This window comes from Galendromus occidentalis, unplaced genomic scaffold (genome assembly GCF_000255335.2).
Source record: "Galendromus occidentalis unplaced genomic scaffold, Mocc_1.1 scf7180000075405, whole genome shotgun sequence".
Taxonomy (NCBI): domain Eukaryota; kingdom Metazoa; phylum Arthropoda; class Arachnida; order Mesostigmata; family Phytoseiidae; genus Galendromus; species Galendromus occidentalis.
In genome coordinates this window covers 126,224-144,283 of record NW_003803395.1, presented here as the reverse complement: position 1 = coordinate 144,283, position 18,060 = coordinate 126,224, and the positions used below count along the sequence as shown (strand labels likewise).

At 51.0% G+C, this 18,060-nt stretch overlaps 4 protein-coding genes and 3 non-coding genes across 7 annotated transcripts; 4 read left to right on the top strand and 3 right to left on the bottom strand.

The window, feature by feature from the left end:
• Positions 1-124: 124 nt before the first annotated feature.
• On the bottom strand, positions 125-197 carry TRNAV-AAC (transfer RNA valine (anticodon AAC)). The gene has a single exon. It is a non-coding gene; the product is annotated as a tRNA-Val (tRNA).
• A 246-nt stretch (positions 198-443) lies between these two features.
• On the top strand, positions 444-525 carry TRNAS-AGA (transfer RNA serine (anticodon AGA)). Its single transcript has one exon. It is a non-coding gene; the product is annotated as a tRNA-Ser (tRNA).
• A 2,165-nt stretch (positions 526-2,690) lies between these two features.
• LOC114828595 (U2 spliceosomal RNA) lies at positions 2,691-2,882 on the top strand. Its single transcript, XR_003777149.1, has one exon. It is a non-coding gene; the product is annotated as a U2 spliceosomal RNA (small nuclear RNA).
• A 702-nt stretch (positions 2,883-3,584) lies between these two features.
• On the bottom strand, positions 3,585-6,252 carry LOC100900004 (RING-type E3 ubiquitin-protein ligase PPIL2). The gene is made up of 11 exons (XM_029113248.1): positions 6,231-6,252; positions 5,892-6,055; positions 5,629-5,811; positions 5,309-5,524; positions 5,058-5,193; positions 4,776-4,972; positions 4,456-4,649; positions 4,303-4,360; positions 4,058-4,189; positions 3,803-3,936; positions 3,585-3,675 (listed from the first exon to the last, which is right to left on the bottom strand). The coding sequence occupies exons 1-11, from the start codon at positions 6,250-6,252 to the stop codon at positions 3,585-3,587; spliced, it is 1,527 nt and encodes a 508-aa protein (XP_028969081.1).
• An 888-nt stretch (positions 6,253-7,140) lies between these two features.
• On the bottom strand, positions 7,141-11,197 carry LOC108865202 (myb-binding protein 1A-like protein). The gene is made up of 3 exons (XM_029113224.1): positions 10,989-11,197; positions 10,751-10,800; positions 7,141-10,351 (listed from the first exon to the last, which is right to left on the bottom strand). Exons 1-3 carry the CDS (start codon positions 11,018-11,020, stop codon positions 7,164-7,166), a joined length of 3,270 nt encoding a protein of 1,089 aa, XP_028969057.1. The 5' UTR covers positions 11,021-11,197; the 3' UTR covers positions 7,141-7,163.
• Positions 11,198-11,575: 378 nt separating this feature from the next.
• On the top strand, positions 11,576-14,463 carry LOC100901139 (peptidyl-prolyl cis-trans isomerase B). Its single transcript, XM_018642010.1, has 5 exons — positions 11,576-11,827; positions 12,762-12,854; positions 12,951-13,059; positions 13,324-13,526; positions 13,643-14,463. Exons 1-5 carry the CDS (start codon positions 11,759-11,761, stop codon positions 13,766-13,768), a joined length of 600 nt encoding a protein of 199 aa, XP_018497526.1. The 5' UTR covers positions 11,576-11,758; the 3' UTR covers positions 13,769-14,463.
• An 839-nt stretch (positions 14,464-15,302) lies between these two features.
• Positions 15,303-16,455, top strand: LOC100901002 (uncharacterized). The gene is made up of 4 exons (XM_003737177.1): positions 15,303-15,568; positions 15,673-15,921; positions 16,008-16,069; positions 16,186-16,455. The coding sequence occupies exons 1-4, from the start codon at positions 15,303-15,305 to the stop codon at positions 16,431-16,433; spliced, it is 825 nt and encodes a 274-aa protein (XP_003737225.1). The 3' UTR covers positions 16,434-16,455.
• The last annotated feature ends 1,605 nt before the right edge of the window (positions 16,456-18,060 follow it).

Here is an 18,060-nt window from a genome sequence, read left to right as displayed (position 1 = left end):
ATGGTTGCTGTAGTGGTTATCAGCGATGACACCCGGGAGCGAGGGTGGGCTCATTCCTCCCCAGACTGTATACCTCGACCGCGGCACAGCATCATCTCGGAACGTCCTGATCTCGCAAAACAGCTGTTCCTGCCAGGGCTCGAACCTGGGACCTTCCGCGTGTTAGGCGGATGTGATAACCACTACACCACAGGAACGTTTCATGCAGACGGCCTCGCGTCAGTGGCTCATCAAGTCGACGATGTACCTATATTAGGTCCGATGAGATTTCTGCTCCCGGATCACCGCTTTCTGGTTACTTCCGCTCGAGACCAAGTTCACGTGGGCGAATTTCCGCGAACGCGGGATCGGAGCGAAGGCTGGGAGCGTGAGCAATGCCCGTATCGCTCACCGTAGTTTCTTGGGTTAGACGGATGCGATTGTCGACCCCGAGCTCGAAACAAGCAGTCGTGGCCGAGCGGTTAAGGCGACAGACTAGAAATCTGTTGGGGTCTCCCCGCACAGGTTCGAATCCTGTCGACTGCGATATAGTTTTAGATGAGTCCAGCGCTGCAATCAGGTCGCATAGGCGGCGAATCGATTGTTTTACAGAACGCTGGTTCGCCAGCAGAATCCCGCAGAATTTTCGCCGGCGGACCCTGTAGATCATGAGATCCCCGACTTAACTATTCAAGTTCATCATTTCACATCCTCCGTTGGATGTATGATCGCTGATCTCGGCTCAAAAATCAATCGTCGAGGCCAGATGTAATGAGAAACCAAGTCGGATGGCGGATCGAGGTTGCGATGTTTTTCGTTCCCCAACCCCGGTACCCCGATTCGATCGTTCAGCTCAGTGATCCATTTGGGAAATGGGACTTCATGATGCTGATTGGTTTGTGCTAGTGAAGAGTGTCTGACGAGGAATGTACGATGTCGCTGCGATGTCACAGACCATTGAGCACTGTCTCCCGAGATGAAACCGAGTATTATCAATATTATAACGAGAACGACCACAACTCCCCTCATGATCGTGGTCGCACGGGTCCAGAGTCCGGAGTTTGAGCCGGCGAGGTGTTCCTCTTCCTCGGAGCACGCAGTAAAACGTGGTTTCCTGTCGCGTCAGCCAGGAGGAGGAGTTTCTCACATTCGACCGCAGTCTGACGACAAGCTACCCAGCAGTCTCTTTTGGATTTACCTATATCTTCCAAAAACCGTCTTGATTTATCGCGATAGTCGATCGGTTCCGCCCAAGAAGTGTGGAGTCTAAGTTGAGGAGGAAAGCTCGGGGCTTTCGTCCATGACAATTGAGAGTAAGGACGTAGAAAGTCGATGAGCGAATAAGGGAAGTATTTACCCACCAGACATCTATTCGTTATCTCTTTCCTCTGACGAAACCTTCCCAAATTCATTTTCGGGAGCTCAGGCCTCAGGGCTCTATATGATAGAGTATTGTACCCGACCTTATTGTGACCGTTACCTCAAGTCTTCTCCAACTACTGGTATTCAACCTCATCGATCCTCTCAAACTGACTCCGTTCGCTTCAAAGTGACTACTGAACTACTGACTACCAAAGGCTCGGGTTCAGGCCTCGGCGCGTTTCCCCATCCAGAAGCGGGCTAACCCGAACGAGGTTCTCGGGAAACATCATCGGACGATCGGATACACTCCCGGAATTTCTCAAGGCTTAGCCAACGAAAATGGAAGCATTCTTTGAGGTGATCAGGTGATCGTGTGTATATCTGGAACGTGTATCCACACCAAAAAAAAACAGAATCTGACTCCCTGGAGCGCCATCAGATAACGCTCGTCATCGTTACACGAGGGATTCCATCATTTATTTTTGAGAGAATCCCCCTCGACAGATCCTTTACCCTCATTGAACAAAGTTTTGTTGCAACCCGAAACTCGAGCAGTGACTTTGGGCCTCGGAGATTGTCTGGGAGAAAGCATCGTCTTCTTATCGTTCAATGACGTAGAGTCATCCTTCCCCAAGAAACACAACACCAATTAAAGCGAAACACAACCACAATCAAGCGCAAATCGTGTTGCACGATCACGTGCTTGCTCAAGCGCGTGCCTCCCTTCTGACTGTATCGGCGCGTCTCGCGAAGATCTTCAACAATGCCTCTCTAAAGCTCCCCAGCGCTCTGGCTCAATTTATCGGGCTCCTAGAAACATGGCTCCTTGGGATTTCAGCCCAAACGGGATGTCACAAGTCCCGCGTACATGACGGGGGAGAGCTGGTCGCAGCCCGTTTGCAGAGGTGCGCGAGCCTGTCGATTGTGGCAAGGCTTGGTTCAAGATGCGGCGATTCCGAAGCTCCTCCCGCTTCCGGACATCAGGCACGTTCAGCTATTCAATCCGGAATGGTCGAATCCCGAGAGCTTCCTTGTACATAGATGCCTTTCCGCAGACCATAACATTCGATCGACCCGTAAGCACGAGCTGCTCTCGCCCGCCGCGGACAGAAGCGCCCCGAGCGCTTGACAGAAAGTCTGTCAATTTTTCCCGTACAGAGCAGCGCTCTCATCATTCGGATCGAGTCTACTTATAGAATCTCTCGTGCGACAGACAGGAAGCTCTATGAATTCGGGAGGAGCTTCTCAATAGCCCCCAGACGCAGGTAGTTAGCGTTATGCGAGGCAACTCGACCGAAGCGGATCTCTCGTCCCCTCAGCATTAGGCTCATTGCCTGCCTGCCCATGGTATCGCTTCTCGGCCTTTTGGCTAAGATCAAAGTGTAGTATCTGTTCTTATCAGCTTAATATCTGATACGGGGGACATCGTCCCCCAAGATATTAAACTATTTTTTGGAACATGGCTGAGTGCTCGGGGCTTGCTCCACCTCGGCCGCGGGTTGGCCTGGTATTGCACTACTTCCAGGATCGGCCCATCCTTTAATCTTGCAAAGTTATAACATTGTACCCGCCACGCTAGACGAATCCATCGATGCTTACGATTCTTTTTCGCAAATCATCGACTGGTCGAGTGAAAGTATCAGTGTGCCGAGCTGATGGGCGTCGACTGTCTCTCTCGTCCCGCTACGCGAGAACAAGCGCCTCATCGGACCAGACTGACCTGATGTCTCGCACATTCCGATCGCTCTGTCCCCTTCTATTATTTCGCAGCGCTCATCCTTCAAATGAGAGCTGCGAAAATGATTCGCTTGCGTCGAGCTCACTAGTAGCTGGATGGTCAACTGGTCGAGCTGGCGGGGAATTGTCCGGATCGTCAGCTGATCGAGACGCGAGAGAGCGGCTGGAGACCGTCGTAAATAGTGAACATCACGGGATGTTCAGAGAAAGATTGAGATCCGACGGAAGGTTATGATAATTTTAAGCATGCTATGAGCTCGAACTTCGCGGGACGCTCGGAATAGCGCAGGGACTCGCGGCTTCTGTTCCGGACTTCGCGGCCGAGATTAAAACCAATCCCTTGTCGAGCGGGGAAATGAGGGAGTCGGACGGAGAAGAACACGGTAGATGTGGGCGATGATGTACGATGTTATTTATTAAACTTCACGCATAAAATTCCTGTACAAGCTCGTCCACGCGTCCAACCTACGCCGCGTGCATGTTTCGAGCCTACGTGGGCTGGGGCCTCACCACTTCGAGAAATCGAAACTCGGTTTGGGTTTCTTCTGTGATATGACCTGGCTGGAGGACGGAACCGCTTTCTCGGCTATTTTCCTCCTGTAGATTTCATGAAATCGTCAGAACCGGATCTTTTCCATGACAAATTCCAACCTCAAAATCCGTGATCCGGAGAAAATCTCGTAGTAGCTATATGCCAGTACTGTAAACTTGATTGTCAGCTTACTTCAATTCGGGATTGATGTATTTTCCAACGCCCGCGGTGAAAACTTTCTTGTCTCTCTTCCGTTCCTCCAAGATTTTCTCTCGCTTTGCGGCCTGTTGCTCAGCTTGCTGATTCGTCTCGCGTAATTTGGCTAACTGTAATTGGAACACGAAAACTCTGTGAAACCAAAACTTTGCCCAGCTCACTCGGGTCGAGACGGGTAAGGGCAGCGTTCCAGAATGTCAGGCAAAGTCGAGATATCCCGGCTGAGCTCACCTCTTCATCGGCCTCTTCGAATGGGTTCACGAAAACTGTCGCCTTGATCAGACGGACGTCTTCAATCGGTCGGTCCTTGTTATCGGTTTCGATGTCCTCTATCGCTTGCAGTGTGGGGAGCCCTCCGACTACCTAAAAAAAGAGGGAACCCTTCAGCCAACATTCAACGTCAGAATGAATCATAAATCGATACGGGAGTAGCTTAAGCGCCGGAACTTTGAGCAGGTCGATGATGTGGAGCCCACCTTGCCGAACACTGTGTGCTTCTTGTCCAAGTGACGACAGGATCGATACGTGATGAAGCTGCAATACCACGACATATGGGAAATTCAAGACTCCATCGTCACAAAGACCTTACCATCTCAAGCAGCTTGCGAGGCGATTCTCGATTTACCTACTCCATCATGAGACGAGACGGACGAATCAAGAAAAGGAACCTACAATTGACATTTGTTCGTATCGGCTCCGGAATTCGCCATGCTGAGCACGCCGCGACCTTGGTGTACGAGATGGGCATGAAATTCGTCCTTGAAGGTCCCGCCCACAACGAGTCGCCCCCAGTACCGGTACCGGTTGGATCTCCACCTTGGAGCTGGGAAGAATAAGGGACGTTGGGGGTAGGCTCCCGACGGGATGGAATGAGCCGCGCGAGGGATGCCGAGAGAAATCAGAAGGCAGGTTTGGTCAGCTCGTATCTGCGACCGGAGCGACAACTTACAATGAAATTCCGTATCGATCTATGGAATATCGTTCCGTCATAGTAGCCCTTCGCGGATAGTCCTATGAAATTCTCGCAGGTCTTCGGTACGACGTCGCAGAAGAGCTCCAAATTTATGTTTCCATGGGATGTTGCAAGCTGCACGTAACCCTTCTTTTTCACCATCGAATACCGAACAACATCATCCGCGAGTACCGCTGCAAACGAGTCATAATGCAGAACCTGTTTGGGGAGATATCGAATGTTCTCCTCATATTTCTGAATCAGACTCGCTGGACCTACCGGCTTCTACTTTCGTAGACGGAGTCATGGCCGTGGACGTGAAACTAGCAGCTGCCGTACCAGTTGAGAAATGCGCAGCATTGAATTTATCCCTCGACGGACCAGCTTGGCTGGTAGAATCCGAGCTCACGGGAGCCTGGAATTGGAAGATCCCGATCGGGATTGAATGAGCACCTGGGCTCGGGGGCATTAATAATTTTTTCCAAGTACAATATATTCATCTCCAGACACTGCTCGTTCGATGGACTGACCTTGTATTCCTTGTCGAGTTTGTCGAGCACGGATCTCGTGACATTATTAACATGTTTCAAGTTGCGTCTCGAATCGTTCTTATCAGCGTTGCCCTGGTCCGCTTTCAGATTATTTTTGACGTGAAAATAGGTGTTCAAATTGAACTTTTGTAAATTCTGAGGATCTTGGAGCTGGATGATGTCTGCACGAGTGAACGGGGTGTCATCTAAGAGATCCTGCGAATCACGAGAATATTTAAGACACCGATAAGCAGGAGCCACGACTCATCAACGAATGACTTCGCGGGGGGAATAAAAAATATCGAAGGGTTCAAACCCACTTTGAAATTTTTAGTTTTCAGGTTGAGCTGCTCGACTGCCTCGTACGAAAACACGTTCCCCGTAGTCCTTATCGCGACGATGTGAGAGTTCTCATTGAAGACTTTGAAAAGCACTGGACAATGATATTTCCCATCATTGTTCTTGGCGAAGTTAAGCTTGATTAAAGCTGAGCGATCCATTTTCTGCAATCGAAACACATGAGAGAGCTGCGCCGGGAAGCTTTACTGGAGGAGTTTCCGATCGTCGGCGCTCCGAAAGTTACCTTTCCGGATGCTGGATCGATCCCATGCTGCTTGATGAATCGGTAAATGCTAGCTTGATCGTAGATGACTCCGTCCTGGTTGCACAGGGGGAATTCGAAGGGCTGGAAGGACAGCGCGCAGTGGTCGAATGGCAGTCGACGGAATTCGGCCGCGTCCCCGGAAGCTGAAAGCGATGGACTCAAATGTAGGGGGATCTCTTGTTTCCCTGCCAGTTGCTCGCTGTGCCTCAACTATCCTTCCGGCGAGTACCCCGATTCCCTGGCCGAAATCCAGTTCTCATGCCCCCCGTTTCCCTCTATCCGAGCTCGCCGAAATCGCCCGTCATGGGTTCCGCATACCGAGCTCCGTCGACAGATTCATTACCCCGTGAAGCTGCGGAGTCTGGAGAGGACCGGGATCTTCGATCGGTCTAGAAGTTGGGAGGGTAGTATGATAGAAGAGTCTCCCTCTTCTGATTGTTAGCGGTGAACTCTTACGGCTTCGAGCATTAGGATTCCGTGAGAACCTAGACGCTCGGGGCGAGCCGAACCCCCGCCCCGGAACGCTCCTGAGCCCGCTCTTTCCCGCTACGAGATCCGCAGGGAAACTTCTCGAGGGGAAATCTCGCAATCGATTGATGAGAGAATCCTATCAGAATACTCGACGAGTGAAAGGCCGGTGATCCGGCGAAAAGTCATCCGGGGTCGGACCGGATCGGTACACTCTACAAATTTCGAAATAGTCGCTCTGCTTCGTGCAGGACAGGGGTGTCAAAGAGGTGGCCCGCGGGCCACTAGTGGCCCACGAAGAGTTTTCTCGTGGCCCGCGGCCGGGAATTCCATAGGCATAGGATAACATCCTTGTAATTTTCGAATCGCGAATAGAACGAGTCGACTTTGAAAAATCGAGAATGGATTGTGAGCCATCATGCACATACATATGTGTTTCCCTCCAGCTTTCCGCTCTTCGCTCGAACAACGTGAATTGAGAATAATGACGAAAAAATCTTTTGATGTGGCCCGCCGGCTTCTCCCAATGCTCCTTCGTGGCCCGCCGAAGATTTGACTTTGACACCCCTGGTGTAGGAGACAGCCTCTCGATCTTTCGCAGTGAGAATTCTCCATACGACGCTCTACTCTCCGAATACTCTTTTCCTCGATATCTCGGTTCCCCAAGAGCCGTCAGAAGTTTTGATGCCGTATTCCTCCTCAGATGGGTGTACTATGCAAGCTAAAAACTCGATTGAATAGGTCGCTGAGTAACTCCCAAACTATAATTTTCTGTATTTATCTTTATGCTTCGTGGGAAATTTCGAGCTCCTCAGAATTTACACTCGAATCGTCCAGTTTCCTCCTCTTTTCCGCGAATCCATTTTCTTCAACTTCCATTTCTTCATCGGACTGCTCCTGTCCATTCTCTTTCTTCTTACGGTTTCCTTTCTGCAAGGAGAACTGCTCTCCCGGGAAAAAGTGTCGATAAACACCGTTCAGACGACGCTTGATTTGTGCAGGCATGTTTTTACGCGACAGATCGTCGAAAATTGCTTTAACAGCTCCGAGGTGTTCGGCCATGGGATCTTCGAGATCCGCATCTTTGCATTTCTGTGAGATAAGTCGCATGACGTCGAGGAGCTCCACGTAAAGATTCATCGTGAACGCAAGCTCCTCTCCGTCTTTGAGTACATCGCTGACGGAGGCGGCCAGCTTCTTCAGGGATTTCTTCAGTTTCTTCTTCTCTACATTCGCTGAATTGCAGAGTTTCAGAGCCGCGACCAGCAACCCCATTAATTGAACACGTTTCTCCCGTTTTTCCATACAGCCACGAAGCTCTGACTGGAGAGCATCCACAATCAAGAGACTGTGTTCGTTGAAGACTTCGATGAACCTCACGAAGAGAGGCGGAGCGACGGGAGTCGACGGTTGTACCAAATAGATTCCTATGAGTTCTTTGTAGAGACCAAAATACCAATCCTGGTCATCGCCGAGAGCTTTTACGCATTTGATTGTGAACGGTAGTAGGCTGTTCAGCGAAACCCGCAGTTCCGCGTCGAATACCGTCTGGATTTTCTCGACGATCATCTGACCCATGGCCTTGACGTCATCGAGACTCGAATCCATCTTGATCGAAGAAAGCTTCAGGCTCGTCAGGTCTCTCAGGGTTTCCGCGATATGACTCACAATGGGTCGGTGTATGTTTTTCGCGCGTTTAGACGTCGCGAAGGTCAGCAAAGCTCTACAGATGGAAATAACGTGCGACATCGGTATATCGGGACTCTTAACGTAGTCTTCGAGAATGTGGAGGCATTTCATTTCGAAATGGAGGGCCTGTAGCTCTTTCTTGCGGTTCGCCTTGTTGGTGCTCGACGACAGCGCCTTGAAGCGGGCTCCGAAAGCGGCGGCTATCGCTTTGTCTAACTTCATCATGTCTTCGTCGGTCGCTTCGACCTCGTTCTCGTCGTCGCTACCGTCGACTCCGAGCACTGTCGACAGTTGATTCCTAAACGACTCGTCTCCGAAGTCCACCTCTGAGCTACTCTCGTCCGGACCGGCCGTCCCGTTCCGGGCGTCAGATGATTTACCAACATCATCCTGTAGGTCGCCATCGTCGTCGTCCGAATCAGAGTCTTCACCCTCTTCTTCGTCGCTCGGATCCTCTTCCAGCTGCGTCAGATCTTCGGCTTGTTCCTCACCGTGGAAGACACCGAGTAGGATCCCGAGAGCTTCGCTTGTGATCTCTTTATGGATCAACGCCAACGTCATGAGGATGATCGAACGGAAATGACCGTTCTCGACCGACAGAGCAGATATGATGGCCTCCATAATGAGGTCAATCCATTCCACCTCGTCCTCTTCATGTCGACCGGCCATGAACGCCTTCGCCGCGGAAATCACATCTTCCAACACGGTGACGTCTTGCTGGATGCCCAGGGCGTAGCACAACGCGAGATAACCCACGAAAATTCGCAAGGCGAGCTTGCAGTCCGGATTCTTGTCGCTCTTGTTCAGCTTCTCCATCAGCTTTGCTGCCGACCGGAGTTTCTTCTCGTGCTTGAAGGACGCGTGCCGGTTCTCCATCTGCGTGTAGATTTGGAGTACCGCGAAAATGTTCTCGGCAGCCTCTGCGAGCGCCTTCGGATTGTTGGCGGGAGCCAGAGCCTTAAGGAAGGCCTGGGTGTTGGGTTTCTTGCTGATGCGAGCCTCTCCCGAAAAGTAGTTATGGGACAGGAACTCACAGATTGAACGCTTGAACTCAGGCTGGTTGTGCATGTGCGACAAATGCGTTAGATTGGCTAGTTGTTCGATAATGATTGTGTCGAACTTGATGTGGCTCTCGTCGTTCTCCTTATTGCTCTGAAGCTCGTGTAACTTCTTCTGGAGTCGTTTCGCGAACCAACGCACTACCTCCGGCCCGGCTTTTAGGAGTGTTTTGTGGACCAGAGACGACTTGGTCATGTGATCGAATCGGTAGCCTTTATTGTGGCTAAGGACGAATTTGAGGATCGACTTCGCCTTCGATTTGTCGAGCTTCTCGAGCACAGCGATCAACGACTTGACCTGCGCGTTCAAAGGACTGTTGGTTTTCACGAGCGGATACACGAGCTGTTCGACGTAAATTTCCTTCATGAGCACGTCCCAGCAATCGAAAGTCTCGAACGCCAGCTGTAAGATGTGCAGAAGCAGAAAATGCTTCTCCGCTGATGGACTTGAGGCTAGTTTCTCAACAACTTCATTCCAGAACGTTTCTCGTTCTGGTTCTTCGCGATGATCGTGGATCAATGTGGCGACCACCGGATGGATCTGCGGCAGCTGCGATGTGCTCATCTGAAGGGTTGCGACGAGCGTTTCCGTCGACAGAGCGTACGACTCAACCAATTTCGGGTACTTTCTTCGTACGGTCAGTATAACGTAAACAGAGAAGGGCACCGGAGTTCTTGTCTGAGCTTGAAGGTAGCGCTCCAGCAGCGGCCATACGGTCGATTCGAACGCTTTCGCCGATACGGTATCGGTTATTTCGCTGACCAAATTGCACACTGCGGACTCCACGAAGGATTTTCCGGACAGGGTGATCAATTCAGAAACGCATTTCTCGAGTAAGCCGTGCAGCTTCGAGGACCGGATCATCGCAGCCCAAGCCAACAACCGCCCGATCAGCATCTGAACTCGGTCTTCCTTCGGTTTCAAAGGGAGCCATTCATCCATCAGCTGCAATATCTCCTCGTCTGAGTAATCCACCCTCCTCAGGACTTCGGCGAGCGCGTCCGAAAAACCGATTCTTGAGCATCGGTTCGACGACGACAGACCGCGTATCAGTCTCTTCAGTGTGTAACCTCTGCGATCGGCCTTCGTCGTCTCTTCCGCGGGTTCTTCGTCGATTTCCAAAGCCTCGTCGGCACAGAGGTATCCCATGAGGTTGGCAATCGCCGCAATCCGGAGCTGCGCGTCAAAGGCTCCCAGCTGCGTGAATTGGTCCAGGAACTTGCCTGAGGAGGGCGGAGAGCACTTAGTTTCCCGTTGATGCCTTATCATTGTCACTTCTGGCTCTTCGGCGGTTAGTTGACAGTCGGACGGATTGATTGACTCATCATTCACACCTGGGTTGTCCTAACAGAAAAAGGCCCGGGGATGCCTCCGGAACGCAGGAATCGTTGAGAAGGCATTATCATAGTCTATCAAGGGTCCAAGATGATTTCGGAAGATATCTTGAGCTTGACAGAAATCGAGACCCTTCAGAAATTCATCAGGAGAGTCTGCGTAGAGAAGCTCTCGAATGAGCATTCCTGGCGCGAGCTTCTGACCAGAATTACCAGTTACTCCATAAAACCGTATTTCGGACAGCACACACAGAATTCACGAGAGAGAATCGAGCAGCTCGTACTTACCCGCTTTTTTGCCTCCGTATAATGTGGTCCATTCTGTCGTCGTAAGATACCTGTGAGCAACGAAAAACCATAAATTCAGATGCTACGACTCGCGAATCAATGACGTCAATAATGGATTCCCTCGCATGTCGCAGGATTTTCGAGTCGACTGTCCCAAGGATGGTCATCTGCGATTCTTGAGAGATGGAGAGCCCTCCCAAGAACGGGAAGAGCTCAGTAAGTCATACTCTCGGCTCACATTTTATCTTTCTGGTGCTGTTTCTTCCCCATGGTGAAGGATTTGGAGTTCCACTCGAGGCGAATATCTATGGGGTGATAACAAATCTTCGATACAGAACAAATGTCTTTCGTTCTGTGGCGAGCCGAACGCACTCCAAAGCGATTCACACGTGCGGTTGGCGGCGCACAACAAAAACACGGTGGGAATCGATGTTATTGTGCGGCCGCGCAGGAGGGGGCTCGACGGGGTAGAACCCAACGCACGGGGCGGTATATCTCAGCCCTGCATTGTGTTCGAAAAGTACCCGCGTTCTCGTGACACGTCAGTCGACCGAACGCGACCAATGAGGAGGCGATCGTCTGTGCTCATGACGTGAAGATTCACCGCCTCCCGAGGGCGTGAGCCGGGATTCTTATTCGGAATCACCACCGGACACTCGAAATGGAGATGCGTTCATTCGCTTCGCATCCTTCATCCGCGTCTTCGTCTTCGTTTCCTCCTCTTTGTGAGTGAGAGAGTTGACGAGAGAGTGTTTGGTGTTGAAGAGCTTTCCGTTGCCACCCTTGTTGCGACGGCTCCTCCCCTCTCTCCACGGTCGAGCTGACAGTTTCGCGAGAATTACATCTCATTGGTGGTGGCTTCAACAAGACGTCTGGCGTTGACACCCCACGTTTCTCAGAAAATCTCATCCTGTGAGGTCCCGATTTTCTGACTTTGGTCACGCTCCTGAGTCTAGACGACTGTCCTACATTTCAATCAATTCCACCGCTCTTGGACCAGCGACAAAAATGCGTACGCTGCTTCTTTTATGCATCTCCTGTGTAGCTGGAGTCTTCGGCTCGGGCTCGGGCGCCACCGTAAGTTCAATACTATGCTCTCTATACCCTTGCTATAAGGGTCCCAGGCCTCAATCCAGGGCACCGGCAGCGGTAAGTTGACGCGCACGACTGAAGTACGCCGACGACTCCTAACAAACGGTCTCTGACGGGAGCACTCAAACTCACGGTACCGCCGATATCTCGCATGATCACAACGCAAACGAGAGACCCTCGCGGTCCCCCTGCACCGGGACGTAAACTTTCGTGACTTCCTGTATCTAACCACTTGTATTCCTGGTGTCTGCCTGCGATGGGAGAGGCATTTTTATTCCCTATATATATCAAGTTCCGAGTGATCCCTGTGAACGTAGGACTCTCGTGGAAGTGAGAGAGGATTGCTCTGGAAATCTCAGAGACCTAGTGAAGCCGAGCTCCGCCTGTCAATTGTCTCCCATTTGCCATATCTATCAGCACCGAAAACCGTATTCGACGAATGAGCCCTTCTCGCTCCTCCGACAAAATCCGACCCAACGAGAGTCTTCTCGAAACGTTTTCACGGGAGCATTGTGCTATTCTGTCGGCCGTCTCCCTTCGAATGACGGTCTGAGCATGACTGATTTCGAGCGGAGAAAAAATGGACGATTCTTATAATTTTCCAAGCCGTCGGCTGTCACTTCCGTGCTGTAGTGCCCCGTTTTTGAGGCCTTTACCGAGAACTCGGTTGTCGAATAGACATAGAAGTAGACGAATAGGGTTCCGCTCAGATCTTTGTGGCGGTGGTGTAGCGATGGGAGGCTTCCCAAGTCTGAGCATAACCTGGAATAAAGAAGTCTGACTCGTTGCCCATCGAGCCGACATCGCTCTGGTTTTTTCACCGCACGAATGTCAGACGAGCGGTGGATAGCAGGAGACAATCGAAGTTACGGGCGGACGTTTCTCAACCCAGAAGAGTAATCAGCTTGAACCTTTGCAGCGAATCGACACGACGATCACGCATAGAGTAACTTTCAACATAAACCAGGGCAACAAATTCATGGGCCGTATCGTTCTGGGTCTCTACGGAAGGGTGCGTTGAGATTAGGGTCCGAGTATGATCGAGAGCCATGAAATAAGCATGTCATGGCCGTTATTGGATAACGGAATCTCGATGTCCCATTTCAAGGTCGTGCCAAAAACTGTGAAGAATTTCGTCGAAATCGCCTCCGGTAGACACGCGAAGAAGTATGAGGGAACCGAATTCCACCGAGTCATCCAAAACTTCATGCTCCAAGGTAAATTCTCCGACAGGACATCATGGGAATCACGCCTGGATTCATGCTGCGGAATAAGGACACAGTATGCGGAGGACTGTGATCGGAATATGACCGTGGATGTTTTCGATGGTCATCAGTGGGCGCGCCCCCACTGACGAAGTCATCGACCCCTCGTGACCTGACGGATTCAGTTCAAAAAAAGCGTACACATTTCATCTCGACCCTGCTTATTGGGGATGTTCAACATGATTTTTATTGAAAAAAAATTATTCGTCTAATCAGGTGGAGACGTTGACCATAAGAACGGACTTGGATCTTGGTCCATCTACGGGTCCCGTTTCGAGGATGAGAACTTCTTGCTGAAACACGTCGAACCATTCACGCTGTCGATGGCCAATGCCGGAAAGGACACGAACGGATCTCAATTCTTCATAACGACTGTTGTAACTCCATGGCTCGATGGCAAACACACCGTCTTCGGCAAGGTTAGTTGGCTACGAAGAGCATCCGCATCGAGGTTCAAGTTCTGCAGTTCGTGGTAGTTGATGATTCGATATTCGGGACTATCTAGTGAGAGATACTACGAGACTATACTTTCCAGGTTCTCGACGGCCAGTCGGTCGTGAAAGACATCGAAAGAGTTCCCACGGATCATCACGACAAGCCGGTCACCCCGGTCTACATCGCCAGCGTTCAAGTAGAAGAACTCGAACCGTTGCGCGTGTAGGAGTAGTCTCAGCAGTATTCTAGCGGTTATATTCACGTTGTCCATTCCACTATGCTGCCGGTGCTCGTTCCGTGCGGCGTGCATACTCATTCTTAGCTGCATATATGAAAGTACTCACTGTCCAGGCATAGTTCGTTATCGTGTAAAATCGGACCAAAACTCTAGTTTGAATAGCTGCATCGGTCTTCCGGGAGGTGCAGACGGAATTCTGTGTACAAAAGCGTCTGCCACCTTGGTGCCATTCCAAGAGCCATAGTAGTAAAATTGTGTAGCACAAGCGAGGGACGATCAGTCGAACCGAAGCTTCGGTTCTCCATAAAAGAACTCGAGTCAACTTCCGGCCATGCTTCGATGTCCATACCGGCGTCTTGCCCTGAATCAGCGGGGGACGAGGACTTGCTTCCGCTCAAACATTGCATATAGTCCAAGCTCGATTTGCGTAACTGATACTTGTTGAGATCTAGAGCAAGTCGTGCGGTGAATATCGACGCAAGCCTAACATCCGCGAACGTAGTAAGCTCATCAATTGTTCCGAATCCTGAATGTACCGCGAACCGAGTGTTTCCTCCATTTGAGTGTACTAATTCTCACTTGTTTCCTGACAGAATGACGTGTCCATGTATCTCCTCAAACGAGGCCTAGGCTTCGGGGGCGAAAATTTTTTGAGCCTCGGGCTCGGAATAAATTCATCTCTTGGAAGAGACGTCATCGTTCCCTTTTGGTAGTTTATCTCAGTCAGGAAGGCGATCAGGCAATGAGGCATCACGGAGAGTTCTCCATTCGGCAATCCGAGGAGAAGAAGTACCATGGGCGGGAACAAGCATGTTAAGCATTAGTTGACGGGCGATTGGTCCAATTAATCATCCTTCCGCGGCACTCAAGCGTGAAAAAGCGTGACTCATACGCGTTCAGCGCTACTCCCAGATCCTCTTCACCGTAGTCGATCAGTTTCTGGAAACCATAGTATTTCAGTACTAGAAGAAGAGATTTTCCCTCATTTTTCCCTACCTCCTCATTGGAGCAGTTTTCACGGGAGGAAATTGTAATTCCGTCCTGGAATCTCATCGTCCGTCAATTAGAGAGCTAGAAATGAGCGGTTTCGTCCAGGAGAAATATGCTTTGATGGAGAGTTCTTCGTCCGCGCTTCGAGAAGCTCCGGGGAAAAAATCAGACACTGTAGAGAGCTCTCGCTCGCTCGAAGGAGATATTCGTTCGATTAGGTCGCGGTAATCCTGCGAACTCATTCCGTAAACTCTCCGCCAAAGGGTCTCTGAGCCCTTGAATCGAATCCCGATTCCTGCGATGCCTTCTCTCCTTTCACCTGAGGGGAACATTTGTTTTCAAAAGACGCTATCAGTCCCCACGTGTGTTTTGAGGTATACAGATCTACGCGTACGCATCTCCGTCTTCGAGAAGTTCCGAATCCTCCGATCGCCGGGAATCCGTCGGTGATCGTTTACGAGAGGTGACCGGGTTCCTTCCCGACCCGCTACGTTATTCCTTTGCTGATCCATCGTGGGAAGCTCGTGCAAGCATGTCGGTGTTTTACGAGATCGACGCGGCAAGCTGTTCGCGAGTGAGGAAGTATCCATGGTGGTGCGATCTCAACGGCCCGTTCGAGTTGTCCGACGGGAGCTGCGGTGTTGGTCCATTCACCTTGATCCGCTACACATCGAATGAAACGCCGGGAACCTTCAATTTGCGATGTTTGCACAGTATGAGAAAGAAAGCCTACGATCAACTACCACAAAAATGTGACGTCTTCGCCGTCATCCGCCGAGACGGTACCCTCGTGCGAAGGTAGAGCCTCCGTCTGATTCGTTCATGGTTTATTACTGCCCAATCAAAGCGAAGCTCTCCGGATCGACTCTCTTCGGTGTTACTTATCAGTGAATCCCCATCAGACGATACTTGCACAACCACCCTCCGATGCCGGCGCCGCCGAGTCACCTGCACTTGGAAGCCATCGACTCGCCTATTCAACCGAGTTTCGACGAAGTCGTTGCTCTTCTCTCGAGAGACGGACGCGGAAGGCGGAAAAATCCCGTACTCGAAGTGAAAAAAGTTGAGATCAACTACGTGAATCCAGACTTTGAAGGCACCGAGTTCAGTGCTCAGTTTTGCGCCGACGACCTCGATCGTGATCTAGATTCGTTCGTACTCCATCTCCAGTCAATGTACCTGAATAAGTGGTGCACGAGGCACGCTTGACTCGATCTCACTGTTGGACTCCTTCCAGGAGTACGCCCGAAGCATCCGAAGAGGAGGACTCCCAAATAATATTATCAGAAACTGACCGAGGTTCGCTCCTGCTGCACCCTTTAGAAGATATCGCTACCGCTGAAACCGTGTCGGATGAATTCCGTAAGTCCCGGGCAAAGTTCGGAGTGACTAACGACATGAATGTGGCATTACAGCTTGTTCGTGTCCGTTCGAAAAATGTGGGAAGGTTTTCGCCAATCCTCGGCTCACAGCGATTCACTACAGGAGAGCTCACAGCACTGGTTTCCGAGCGGAACCGCTCTTCAGAATACGAACCAATCTCATCAGGCGTGGTCCCCTCTGCCGAGGACTCCATTGTCCTCAGTGCCTACAGCAACAAGCGAGCCTCGACATCTTCCGTGAGCACTTGCGGACGTCGCATCGATTGCTACTCTGCGAATAAAAGGAAATATCCGATGATCTCAACTCCCAGTCACTCCAGTGCCGATGAGAACGTTGAACAATGGTGGTATCACTTCATCACACGAAATTAAGCCTTCGGAGACTCCTCAATTCTCCGAGTACCGAACGAAGAATGATTATTATCCGCTCGGGTCAACACATCGGTCCCTGCCGAGCGGAATCTCAATGCTGTTTCAAGACATTTCATCGAGTTGAGAGAGAGCGGCTATGAGTCAGCCTGGGAAGATTCAGGCTGAATTTCGGGGTCTGGGGGTCTGGCTGGGAATCGCTTCAGGAAGACCTTATCGAAAGTGGCATGCGTCGCAGATGAAGTCGACAAAAAGTACAACCCGATTCCCGGAACTGTTGATTGTAGTAGTGATCTGAAAGAACCGTCGAAAAACCGGGGAACCGCTCAGGGTTATCGAGAACGTATATATGTACCTACTAATCGAGTCCCGACAAGGCTGCTAGATTTCTCGGGGAGCGGTAATTGTCAAGAGATTCCCTTGTCGCTCTGGGGTGTCTCCGTACGCAGTGATCCAAGTCCGATCATTGGTCTCAGGGAAGTCCGAACCACCCGTCAAAAATCAACCGCTGTCGTGACGGTCCGGGCTTCGATCGCGGATCCCGAGCGCGTGATCTGACAGCTGCGGGAGGCTGTGACTAGCACACCAACATCTTCCGAACCTCAGTATCTTGGGAACACGGTGGAGGAACCGTTACCGAAGCTCAGCATCGGCAGCTCCGTCGCCCCTGTGGCTCTCCGCCTAGCGTACAACCTGCAGACTTTCCTCTCTAAGATTAAAGAAAGGCTGAGTATCCCACATCCCGAACGAACGTCCCGATTACAGGCTCTGTCTGCGTGACGGTGAGCTCGACGTTCCCCCGAAAACAGCCTCGACCCATTCCATATCTGTGTAGATGTTTCCGGAATTTCATCGCGCCTGACCCTTCATTCCGGACAGCCGCAAGTCTGGAGTCCTCTCCGAGCTCAAAGGCGTATCGAGTCTGGCGCTGCTCGAGGAAGAGTCTTGCGTGTTGCGTCCATCAGCCCTCCCTGTTATATGTATCTCGATGACTTCATTCCGTGCCGCTTCGAGGTTATATTCAAACCGGGTCCAGGACTAGAAACATGAGTTCACGAAGGAAAGCCTTGAGAATTGTTCCCGCACGAGGAATGCGCGAGATTCGGCAGCGTGGAGTTCAAGCAAGGGAAAATTCTTTGCGGAGCGTTCTCGACGGCTTCGCTCCTAAAAAGCATCTCTTTTCGCTGTTTCCCGGCCTTGGAAGTAGATAATGATTTTCGCAGCAGGTCCGGCGACCTCAAGCTCGCCCGGACTCGACGAGCGAGAACAAGGCCAGGAACTTGATATTAATTCTGTTGATAAGTTCAAGAGACGAAACGACGTGTCTAGTTAGATAAAAAAAAAGCTGCATTCGCGCTGTCAGAGGAATGAAGTCATAGAATGCTTTCCATCGAGTCCAGCGGTCCCGACTGATTCACCACGGACCCCGTCACTACCAGAGACCATCGGGGAGAGGAGCCTGTCGCAGAATTTTCCTGTTGATCGGCGCGAATGTGTTTTTTCCATACTGGGAGCCCGAAGCTAACAGCAGAGCATCGG